This window comes from Lipophrys pholis, assembly GCF_963383615.2.
Source record: "Lipophrys pholis genome assembly, chromosome: 20".
NCBI lineage: Eukaryota > Metazoa > Chordata > Actinopteri > Blenniiformes > Blenniidae > Lipophrys > Lipophrys pholis.
Window position 1 is genome coordinate 22867166 of NC_137648.1, and position 12281 is coordinate 22879446.

The window sequence follows — 12281 nt, forward strand, 5'->3', positions numbered from 1 at the left end:
GAGTAAGGACAAGTTTGACCCAATATTATTTGTCTGGAATAACCTGGTATTCACTTTGACCGCACTGCTGCAGCCTTACTCACCCTATGGACGGATCTATGGACACCGTTCCGCCACACAAGAGGATCTTTCACAAAAAGGAGAACTCACTCACTCTCAGCTGATCCTGGATCTGTCTCCGTTTGTTCACTGTTGTTCGGATTCCGTCACCCTCTCACTTCCAGTGGATCTCGCCTACAACAGTTCAGTTGGAGGACTTTTTGTTACAAAAACCTGAGCGGCCTTTCCCCCGTGCACATTTCAGCTCCGATCCTGGCAACAAGAGGGATGTTGGAATCTGGCTCTTAGGACAAAGTTGTCAGGAGAATTTTCCGAGTAAGAAACCTCATGGAGACAGAAAACACAGGAATCAGACTAAGAGCCATTTTAGGAAGTTTGAGACAATTGAAATACATTATTCTTGCAAGAAGAGACAAAGTCACAGTACAACCTTTGTACGATTGTCCAGGAGTTTGTCTCACTCTGAAGTCAGACAGCTCCTTCTTAAAGGCTGAAATTGTTTTGAGAAAGATCCTCCTGCTCCCTGCAGTGAAAGACACTAAAAGCAGCACAGAGGTTCTAAAAGTGCTGACACAGGTCATCATTGAACACAGACTGCAAATTAAAGATCATTCTTTATGAGACAAAACGAGATTTCCATAACAATTCAATATAATGAAGAGCAGGATGGAGACCGGCTCCATATGAGAAATGCCCTGAGATTCTAGATGATTCAGCTCTACATTAATGAAACTGAGCTGAACTTTGTAAAAAGGGAGATTTGTGCTGAGAGTTTAGATCATTTATAAAAAGTGATTTAGTGTGAGAAGCAGAGCCAGTGGTGATGAGGGGACTGATCCCGTCACTATGGAAGGAACAGCTGAGCTGTTGAGCAGTGTGTGAACAATCAAGCAGTACTTCCAATATATGAGAAGTTTCTCAACAGTACATTTGATTAAAAACACTCAGGAACACTTTGACCAGAAGAAACTTGAGGCATTCATGCTCATGAGCACTGAGGAAGGAATCCTCATGTCTGTGGACAATGATATTGTCATAAACAAAGGGGCAGAGACCAGTGCACTGCTCAGGGTTTATTCATGTTCCAGGGTCGGTCATGTTTCTTTGAAGAACATATGATAGTGTTATAAGAAAGTTCATTTTGTACTTCTATATTATGAATCTAATATTTTATGTTTTTGTTTAATTTTAAAAGTTTGGATATCTGTTAACACTTCTTTGAAATATAGATTCTGTAATTAGAAAAAAAAAAAGATGTATTATATAATGGTGCACTTGTGTTGAACTAAATTTTCATTATGAAGCAACCCTTTCTTGCAAGAATATCGCTACGATTACAGAATAGCGCAATGAACTTCACATTTTTAAGACTATAATTACATGATTTTAATAGATCGTGATCTAAAGTGGGCCGGTCACAGGTATGACACTCCAGGGCTGAAAATTAGTCTCACTCCGGCCCGGAGTGAGACTCGTCAGTGGTTTTGCGACATCTCTCCAACAATCAATAACAAAATTTGACTTTAGCACAAGTTCTTTGTGGGAATTTATTACAGAATTGCTGAGAGTTTTCACCTGCATTCATAGTTGTTGGGGACTTCCACAAGATCATCAGGTTCTACAGAAGGGAAGTCTTGTAAAGCTTGCATGAGGACCTCTCTCTATTGGCAGCTTATGAACTGAAGAAAGACACTCACTGTGCACTGCTCCAAAAAAAATCTCCTCAATGAAAGGGGGTGCAAGCTTAACAGGGAGATAGTGGATATCTTTGTTTTGCCTCCGATATCTATTTTTTCTTGGCCCCAGTTCTCTTCCATAACACACACACACACACACACACACACACACACACACACACACACACACACACACACACACACACACACACACACACACACACACACACACACACACACACACACACACACACACACACACACACACACACACACAGTCCTTTCTTTGGAAATGTGTCCTCATCCAAGATGGCGACTATACTGCTCGTCATTACGTATAGCGTGATGACGTCAGTCTGTTACGTGTATTCCGCAGAGCGTTTTGTAAGCACGTTACTGTTCTTCTGGTTGACATTGGGACAGACGTCTGAGACAAGAACAACTTTCTCCTCTGGCTTTTCCAACAGGTTAGTTTCTACTGTCTCCTCACTGGTTTGACTTCACTGTTTGCTGTGTATTAGGAATGGCCATTATATTAATACATTCCGTTAAACGTCCACGGACATTGAAAGCAGAGTGAACTTCTCGGCTCACATTAGCATAGCTGGTAGGTAGCCTGCTAGCGGAAAGAAGGATGAAGAATGTTCTTTTTGGACCGGGTCACACCGGGACATGAACCAGGGGCCTAACCGCGGACATGAACAGGTTTGTCCGCGGTCTGAACCGGAGACACGAGTGGGGTCTGAACCTGAACCGGTGTTTCAGATGAAATGGTTACCCTGTTAACTGGTGGCTGACTTTCTTTTGCGTCCGTTGTTATTGCGAGAAACTTCAGATGTTTAAAGTCCAACGGAACGCCGGAGCTGTCCGGGCCAACGCCGTTTAACAGCATTCACAACAAAACTTGGTAGAACGGGCGCTAAAGGAAGTTGGTACCCAGTTAACTGGGCCACCATTTAATCCGCAACACTGGAGACATGAGTGGGTCTGAACCTGAACCAGGGTGAGTTGGGACATTTCAGAGGAACGGAGCCAGTTCAGAAGATGTCTCCAACGTTTCATGGCAGTGAGTTACAATCTGTTTCAAGACGAGCTGACAGCTTCTTTTCCAACATTAGTCTGACACGTTATGAAGTGTTTTAACCTCCATGATGGAGCTTCTTGAGTCACCTCTGAGCTGGAGAACAGTTCCACTGACATCCTCACCTTCACCCTCTATCTACACCCTCTCACCTCCATGTACACCCTATATCTACACCCTCTCAGCTTCATGTACACCCCCTGACCTTCATGTACACCCTCTGCCTACAACCTCTCATCTTCATCTACTCCAGTGGTGACCAACCAGTCAGAGACCAAGAGCCACAGTAATGACCTGCAGTAGGCCTGTCACGATAACAAATTTTGCTGGATGATAAATTGTCCCTGAAATTATTGCGATAAACATAATATTACCGCTTTGATACCATTTTTCCATTAATATATTAATAATGGTATAATAATGCAAGTATACCCTTTTAAAGATAAATAAACTTTTATTTCTTAAGAATATTTAAAATTGGAATTGTATTATGAGAAAAGACATTGTAAATATCCAAAATAGATAATCAAAACAACCTCTCTCTCCCCTCATCTCTCCCTCTCCTCCTCACGTGGTCTCATGCTGCACTCAGGTGTGCCAGGTGCCCCGCCTCCCCACACTAGAGTGATTGACAAGCAGTGTTGGGAAAGTTCAGTTTCTACATGAAGAAGTTCAAAGTTCAGTTCACAAATTTTAATATGAACTAGTTCAGTTCATAGTTCTAAATTCATAGTTACAAAAATGAACTAGTTCTTAATAATTTTTTTTCCAATATGTTGCTGCGAGCTTTGGAGTTACGTGATGTACCTGAACGCATCACCCAGTATCAGCAGCATGAAGCTTGTTAACCCTTAAAAAGCCGAGTCGTCCTCCGCAGGGTTCAAAGCATGTAAAGAAAAAAAGAAAAAAGTAGCGGCTTATCGTCTGGAAAGTACGGTAACCATATGAAGATGCAGTATTAATGGTGGAGACAGAGTCTGAGGTAGTGCTGCTGTCTTCTACTTGTTTTTGTCGTGATGCTTCATATTTTGATGACGCATGCGGTGGTGCGACTCTTATGGCTGCTGTTGCCAGATTCGCTGTTTTGCCACTACATGTTCAGGCCCGTGTGCAGTGAGCACCCGTGGAAAACCCGGGTTTTCCACTGGAAGGCTCAGAAATCTGGCAACTCTCTAAAGCAACATTAAATTGAGAGCGCCGTTCACTAACACCAGAATGAGCGTCGCTCACAGTGACGTCTTTGGTAAATGAAAAATTATCCAGCCTGGCAAACTTATCGAGCTCATTTTTAATTATCGTGCAATTAATTGATTTGTTGATTATCACCACAGGCCTAACCTGCAGTACTACAAAGAGTCACGTCATACATGTGGGCTTACAAACCAACTCCCTCTCACACAAACACCAAATGACATAAAATGAAAACCCATTGATAGATACACACACACACACACTTAAATGAAGTCAAAACACTGAAGCATAACTGTAATGCTTAGCAATGCCTCATCCACGCCGCTCGCCACAATACTTTGAAATGTCCCAGCGACATTTGTCGGCTACAACGGCTTTCCATTATGATCAACAAAGAACTAAATCACTCTCCCACTCTGCTCGAAACGTTCTGAGTTCAGCTTCATACTTTCGCTTGACCACACAGTTCTGTGCTGGTCTGGGTGCTGGTGGTAACATTCACACATCTGCCAATAATCCATATTCAATGAGTGAACCTGAATCTGATGAGGGTAAATGTGTTTCTTCCCAGAAGGACCGGGCAGGATGGGAGCCTCCGTTTCCACACCGTCTGCTCCGACAGTCAGGGCCGAGGCCATGATGGCTGTTCCTCCTCAGGGCTGCCCCATGCACCAAGAAGCTCCTGCTGTCAAAGGTACACCTTTGTCTGCTATTATCACAACATTCTACCATCTGTGGGGACCTTGTGTTAACATCTGGTCTGTCTTGGTCTACCTTTTTCAGTGTCTCCACCGTCAGAGTGTCCCATGCATCAAGCTCAGCCCGTCAAAGGTAGAGGAGTGTCGTGAGGTCCACCAGCCACGTCTTAAAATCTCTGATTTTCATATTCATTTGACTCTTTGTGCTTTTCATAGTGTCTCCACCTTCAGAGTGTCCCATGCATCAAGCTCAGACAGGTGAGAATGTGTACTAATGTGTAAACACAGTTATTCACACATCAGTTATTCAAATGTCCTGATCACACCGTGGACATTTAGTGTTTTTTTATTCAAGCTATTGTAAACTGACCACTGACCAATAGTTATGTTGATATAAATATGTTCATGGAGTTTTGAAATCCACAAAACTACTTTACAGGTTAATTTCCAAAGAAAACGTAAACATTAGATCAGGTAAATCAGTAGTCAGAACAAGTTTTATTGTGACTGGGACTTTATGAACTCTGATCAAAGCTGAACAAAGTTCTTCTTCTGGCCTTGATTGGTTCACATCCTTCCACGTTGTGCTTGTTGTCGACTTGGAGTTGCTTGATAACATGGTACCAGCTCAGTCCGTCTCGTGTGCTTGCCTCCCGCAGCTTCTCCGCCGTCTGACGTTCCGAAGGCTGAAGCAGGACCCGTCCACCAGGAGCGAGCCTACGAGTTTGTGGAGTGTCCCATGAAAGCAGGAAGGAAGGACGATATCGACCCGGCAAACATGGTACTTGATCCACTGTATCGATGAGTCTCGGCGGGCGGGCGGGCGAGCTGCGGCGGCAGTGAGAGAGGAAAGACTAGTGTCAATGTCTATTCTTAAGTGCAGTGAAACCAATGGCATAAAATAAAATGCAGACCCAATATTCTTCTGGTAATGGGACTTAATGTAAAGTCGATAAATATTTGTAAGTCAACACAGTTTTTTGCAGTTTGACTCCACCTGAATGGATTTGAAATGAAGCAGTGAACGTGTGTTCCACATTTAGACTTTCTGTCTTAAAAGTCAGACATTAATTAGGGATGGGGCCGATCCGATCCAGTATCGGTATCGAGTTCTGATACCAACGTAATCCAAGGATCAGAAATTTCCGATCCAACCTGCAGAGATTTCTGCTCCATGATCCTCGTCTGCTTCACTGTTACTGAAATGACTCCCCAGTGTTTCCCTGCTGCTGCTCTGCTCGCTGGCTGCAAACTGTGGACTGGATTTCCTGAAGGGAGGCGGGTCTCAATGAGACCAGGAGGAATGAGTCATGAGCTAGCATAGCAGCACTGTGCTATCCAACTGTTCATGACAACATGTCGCTGTTTGGATGGATTTTAGGCTCAAAACACTGCAAAGCAACGCAGCAACGTGCAATGTTTTCAAAGCAACACAGCAATGTGGATGTTTGTAAAGCAGTTGTACAGCGAGGCGGCGCTCTGCCGCCAGACGCCAGCGTTTTAAAACTCCAGCTCTCTGAGCAGAACAGCGCTGACCGCAGCATCAAAACAATGTACAGCAGCTCCTCCGCTGGAGCAGGCGATTCACTCCTCCATGAAGCTGCGTCCTACTCCACGCTAAACTCCCTGAAAGTAGTCCCAATGTTTGGAGCTGCCTTGCTAAAGAATTTCTCCAGAAACTAATAAAGTCATTCTGACCTTTTAAAGATAGAACTAGTTTATTATGAGATGATGACGTCACGCAGACCCCCACATTGTCCACATGGAACAAAAATACTTTGTACTGCTTCATTTTCTGTCCTGATACTAACCTCAAGTTGCCTTTTGAAAGAATACATGTATACATTAGTACATTTCATACTTTACTGTAGAGGAGTTTATTACAGCCTCATATAAAATCAACAATAATGATAATAATAATATTAAAGCAAACAGCACTCTGGTATCGGAGTAGTATTGGTATCGTGCATCCCTAACTCTAATAATGTTTAGCATGTAGCATCGCTGGTGTGTGTGTGAGCCCCAAACTCTTTAGCATGTAGCATGTAGCATGCTCAGAGTTCCGTGTTGATTAGTTAAACTACTCAGCGACGTCGTTCTAACTCTGCTGGTCAAAATGTCAACGGGCGACGTTGCTGACGCATGATGTCAGGTAGCACTCGTTGGGTTGTATCAGGGATTTTTCTCAGAGTACTAGTACTCCATGCAGTATTGGACCTGATTCTGGTATCGACATCCCTCGTCAACCTCTCCATCAGTGGCGTCAGGATGGTGGATGTGTGAATGTGGGTTTCCCACCCTAAATGTTGGCCATGTTGATGACGGTTTGTGGTGTTTGTGTTCCAGATGCCTCCTCCAAACCAAACCCCAGCTCCTGACCAGCCCTTCGAGCTGTCCATCGGAAGAGAGGAGTCCACCATTCCCCGTCACGGAGCAGAGAAGAACTGGGTTTACCCCTCCGAGCAGATGTTCTGGAATGCCATGCTGCGCAAAGGGTCAGTTCCCGTTCAACAACCTCCATTTACACATCAGAGACAGCCTGCAGCCGTCACCTTCAACGTCACTGCAAACTCCTGTCAGTCAAAGAAACAACAGACGTGTGAAATGTAAAGGACTGCATCACACGGCGAGGCTTCTGAAACGAAAACGCTTCGTTATTGTGTTTTTGTTTCAGAAACGTTTTGAAATCCATGGCCGTTTCACAGTACCCGTACTTGTCCGTACTTGTGTTCTCGTGTACCCGTGAAACCTCATCAGTGGGAGACCAAGTACTGACCCCATTCTTAGGCCGTTTCTCACCAAGTACACATGGAGTACCCGGATGTATTCTCGCTCCGCCCACTTTGTCGAAGATGCATCAACACAGACCTGTATAGGCTTGGGAAGACAAATTACCCATAATGCATTTGGTAAGAGATGGTGGATGAGATCCGCCCTTCCGAGGACGCCCTGCAAGTACTTACTCATGACGTATGTGAGTACACACTGGTGCTCTAAGAATTGGAAAACGGCCATTGTGTTGGTCTTTAAAATGTGATGAAGAAAAAAATGACAGATCAGATCAGCTTCCTAAATCAGAGTTTTTATTTTGACCTTGTAGTTCCACGTATTTCATCAAGTGACTCGTATCTGATTCTCCTGATTTCACTTTCCTACAACGTCACCAACATGTGTACTTGCAGTGTTTTTCAAGCTCCAGGCTCCTCCTGAGCCCAGTGGAACTGTGAAGCCCCGGATGATGACGTATGTTTGATGCTGATGTCGCGGTGCCTAAGAAGTTCACCAAACATCGGCAGGGTTTTTAGTCAGCGAAGCAGGAAAAGGCTCAGAATTCCTTCTTCCGCATTTGCTGCGATGATTTCCTCCAGAAGTCATGTGACCTGGTCAGCTGACCACGGTGCTGGACTTTCCTCCTGTCGGTCGCCTCCATGCTTCTCATTTCTTCACTGCGTGTTCACTATGAGACTCAATGAGCTCCATGGTCGCAGGTTTGATGACGTCAGAGACACGATGTTGAGAGACTCTGATCAGCCTGGTTCTGCTGACACGGCGGTCACATGGGCACAGGTCTGCATTATATCCTCACGTGAATGAGGCCTGTATCCCATTACTAAGTATCTGAATCCATGAGTCTTTTTCCTGCTTACCTTTTCCAGAAGATCTGATATGTGACACACAAGAGCAAAACAATCACAAGACCTGCAATGTGATGTCTTGTAGTTCACATACGATACCAGCAGGTGTCACTGGGCTCTGGCGAAGGAAACTACACTGGATGTAAAAGAGTCAGTCAGCTGAGACGCTTCAGTTTGAGCCAATACAAGGAGAATCTCTGAGAAGCTGATTAAATCCAGCCGAGCTTCACAGAAACAAAGGATTTCATCAGGCTTAGATATACAATCCGCTCGCACTAAACCTCCATCAGAACACGATGTTTTCATGATAACCATCTGAATCACAGTCAGACTCCAGTCTGTGGCAGAGTCACACCAGAGAAAACCTCTGTTAGGGAGACAGTCGAATGGTCATCACCTGCAGTATGAGCGCAGACGTCTCAATAAGTCATCCAACATTCTGTAAAGGAGAACTCAGGGGAGATTTCAAGGGTTTGGATTAAAGTCAAAGTAACTGTTGTGCTGCAGGTGGCGCTGGCGTGAAGACGACCTGGCTGCTGACGACATGAACAACATCATTAAAATCCACAATCGAAACAACGAGCAGGCCTGGGAGGAGATCCTGAAGTGGGAAGCATTGCATGCTGGGTGAGAATAACAGCAACCACCACAACATCAATCACCGCAGTAATAGCAACTACCACATCAACCACATCAACAGCAACCACCACAGTAGCAGCAACCACCACAACACCATCAACCACTGCAGCAACAGCAACCACCACAACAGCAACCACCACATTTATAGCAACCACTGCAGCAACAGCAACCACCACATCAGCAGCAACCACCACATCAACCACATCAGCAGCAACCACCACATCAGCAACCACCACATCAACCACCACATCAGCAACCACCACATTAACCACATCAGCAGCAACCACCACAACACCAGCAACAGCAACCACAGCAGCAACAGCAACCACCACAACAGCAACCACCACATTAATAGCAACCACCACATCTACCATATCAACAGCAACCATCACAGCAACAGCAACCAACACATCAACCACATCAGCAGCAACCACATCAGCAGCAACCACCACATCAGCAGCAACCACCACCATCACGAGCAGCAGCCGCCGCCGCCGGCTGACTGGCTCCTCCCCCCTGACTTCCTGCTGACTGTTTCCTGGCAGTGATTGTCCCTGTGGGCCGACCCTGAAGAGGTTTGGAGGGAAGGCTAAGGAGTTCTCTCCTCGGGCTCGCCTGCGTCACTGGATGGGGTGAGTGACACTCTTCACTCCACCAAGCAAGTAGAGCTCCATGAAACAACTCTTATCATCTGCTACAGAGCAGCAGCTTTCCAGAACTTCACCGCCTTTACACAGGATATCAGATTTACTCCTCATGTTACTCATTATCAGTCCGAGTCTAAACAGAGTCGGTTTCAGGGTGAAAGCGATGAAGATGGAAACAAAGAGGAAGTCACAGTTGACCTTTGGCTAAGCCCCGCCCCCTTAGTTATTGTCACAGCTGACTGCATGTTGACATGGCAGCAACAGGCGCTAGACAGCTTAGCTTAGCAACCTACCGTCGATTAGCTGCCGACGGTGATACCAGCGGCTAACATCCGTGTTCACCAGGTAAGCTAGGTGGCTAACTTAAGGAAGCTAACCGCCGTTAGCATCATGTGATTGATATTGTATGACTGGATTGCTCAGATTGCATGAGCCTCATGAGAACATTTCTGGACTTCACTAACCCAGAAAACAACTAAAGTGTCTTCAGCGCTGATGCTTCCTCACGGAGTTTCTCTTTGAGAATGTTTGTCTGAGTCTGGGCAGTTGGTAGTTCGATGCTATTGGTTAGTTTGGGGGCGGGGCTTTGGCAAAGGTCAATTCAGCTCTACAAGCTTTGATTGTGTCCCTGCAGGTACGAGCTGCCGTTCGATCGTCACGACTGGATCATCGACCGCTGTGGGAAGGAGGTGCGCTACGTCATCGATTACTACGACGGAGAAGTCAACAAGGAAAACTACCAGTTCTCCATCCTGGACGTTCGCCCCGCCTTTGACTCTTTAGACGCCGTGTGGGACCGCATGAAGGTGGCCTGGTGGCGCTGGACCTCGTAAAGGACACACACACACACACACACACACACACACACACACACACACACACACACACACACACACACACACACACACACACACACACTGCAAGAGCGTCGCTCCTCATTTCAACTCTATGAAAACCCATGAAGAAGAAAACGAGGCCGAGTTTCATCATCATCATCATCATCATCATTGTAGAGGAAGATCTTCAGGAGGTCACATGACTCACTGCCGCTTCAAGAGTCACTTCATAATAAAGGTGCAGGACACACTGAGATCAGTCTAGTGAAGAATAAACTCGGTACGCTCTTCGTCTTTGCCCGTTGGCGTTACAGAAGCTTCAAACTCTTCATCCAACCTTCATCCTGTGGTGAATTAGTTCTCGTCTCAAGCAGGAAGCAGTTTGGTGTTTAGTGTGAGCAGCGTTTAAAACGCAGCAGCAGCAGCAGAGACTGAATGACGGGTTTTAATGTGAATGTGCTGTGAGCAACGAGCGCCTATTAGAAAGTCCATAGATCTGCTTTACGGTTGTATTTCGCTATTTTATTAACAAGTGCAGTTGGTTTGCACTGAGCATCGCGTTGCCCAGGATCCTCCCGCCCTTTTTAAAATAAATTAAAATACTCATGCTTAACGGTTTGAGAGCTTGATGGCTTTTCCTGGTCTTGATGGGAATGTTTCATAACGTAAAGTTCTCCATAGGACTTAAAGAAACTCAGATTGAAAGTTTGTGTGTGTGTGTGGGGGGGGCTCCTGCTGTATTTTCTAAGGGTTAAGAATGCAGCTGGAGGCTGGTTGAGACGTGAGCTGCTTCACCAGGGTGTTCTGTAGAACGTGTCTGCAGGAGCGAGAAGGTTCTGTTCTGTCATTCTGCTCTGCTGCTCACTGCACACCACTCTGCCTCTGCACACCAACACTTTGGATCTATATTGTATTTATTGTTTGAGGAATGTTTAGTTTGTCTGTGGTCGGTCATGACTCCACGGAAGCGGTTGTGTCCTAAAATGAGTCCAATCTGAATAAAGCTGAGTTCTCCGGCCTGTTCCTGAGCAGGTTGGATCAATTCCCACTGTGTGCTCAGGAGTGTGTCCTGTTCTTTTAGTGAAACTTCAGACCAACAGGAAATATGTCGTGTGATGGCTGTTTGAGGAGCAGCTCAGACAGGGCTGATCCCCCGAAGGCTTTTACAGAGCGCTAAATGGCTTTTCAGTGTTTTCTCCACAAGAGGGCGCACCGTTTAAAAACAGATTTCATGTGATTATAAACCAGCTAAAGATGCAAGTAAATACTTACAGAAGTATAAATGATTTTATCAGTCCTGCCACTTTTTAATTTTAGTAAGTTTCTAATGTGAAGCCTCGTTTCCACGACAACGATTCAAGAGAAAAAGTTTACTTGGCAACGGAAGAAAAACTCAATACAAGGAAGTTGGCATACAAGTTGCCACTATAGGTTGTTTTTGTAATAAAATGACACTTGTGCAGAGAACAAAATGCTCAATGGGAGTACACAGATAATTGTACTGACAGAGGACGAATGGGACGCCACTCCACGTGACTGTCAACTACAAAACTCCCAATATGGACTGGGAGCTTAAAATGTATGAATAAATGCATATCAGGCTTTTACTCAACTGCTTCTCAATGGTGAGAATGTGGGTCCCTCAAGTGAACGTTTGGAAATCAGCAATATAAAGGATCTGTGAGTAACCACTTCCTCCTTTATCAAACATTAAACTCCTGAATTGAAGTATATATACAAATAACAGGGTTTTCTAAATGTAAACATACTTTTGCATTTCGTTTGTACTTCAATTAAAACACATTCAAAGGGGAACTA

The 12281-nt window shown here is 45.0% G+C and overlaps 1 protein-coding gene across 1 annotated transcript; it reads left to right on the top strand.

Moving 5' to 3' along the window:
• The first annotated feature begins 2101 nt into the window (after positions 1-2101).
• hccsb (holocytochrome c synthase b) lies at positions 2102-11522 on the top strand. Its single transcript, XM_080489703.1, has 9 exons — positions 2102-2203; positions 4580-4702; positions 4792-4839; positions 4923-4964; positions 5366-5487; positions 7053-7201; positions 8849-8968; positions 9526-9612; positions 10262-11522. Exons 2-9 carry the CDS (start codon positions 4594-4596, stop codon positions 10458-10460), a joined length of 876 nt encoding a protein of 291 aa, XP_080345829.1. The 5' UTR covers positions 2102-2203; positions 4580-4593; the 3' UTR covers positions 10461-11522.
• Positions 11523-12281: the final 759 nt, after the last annotated feature.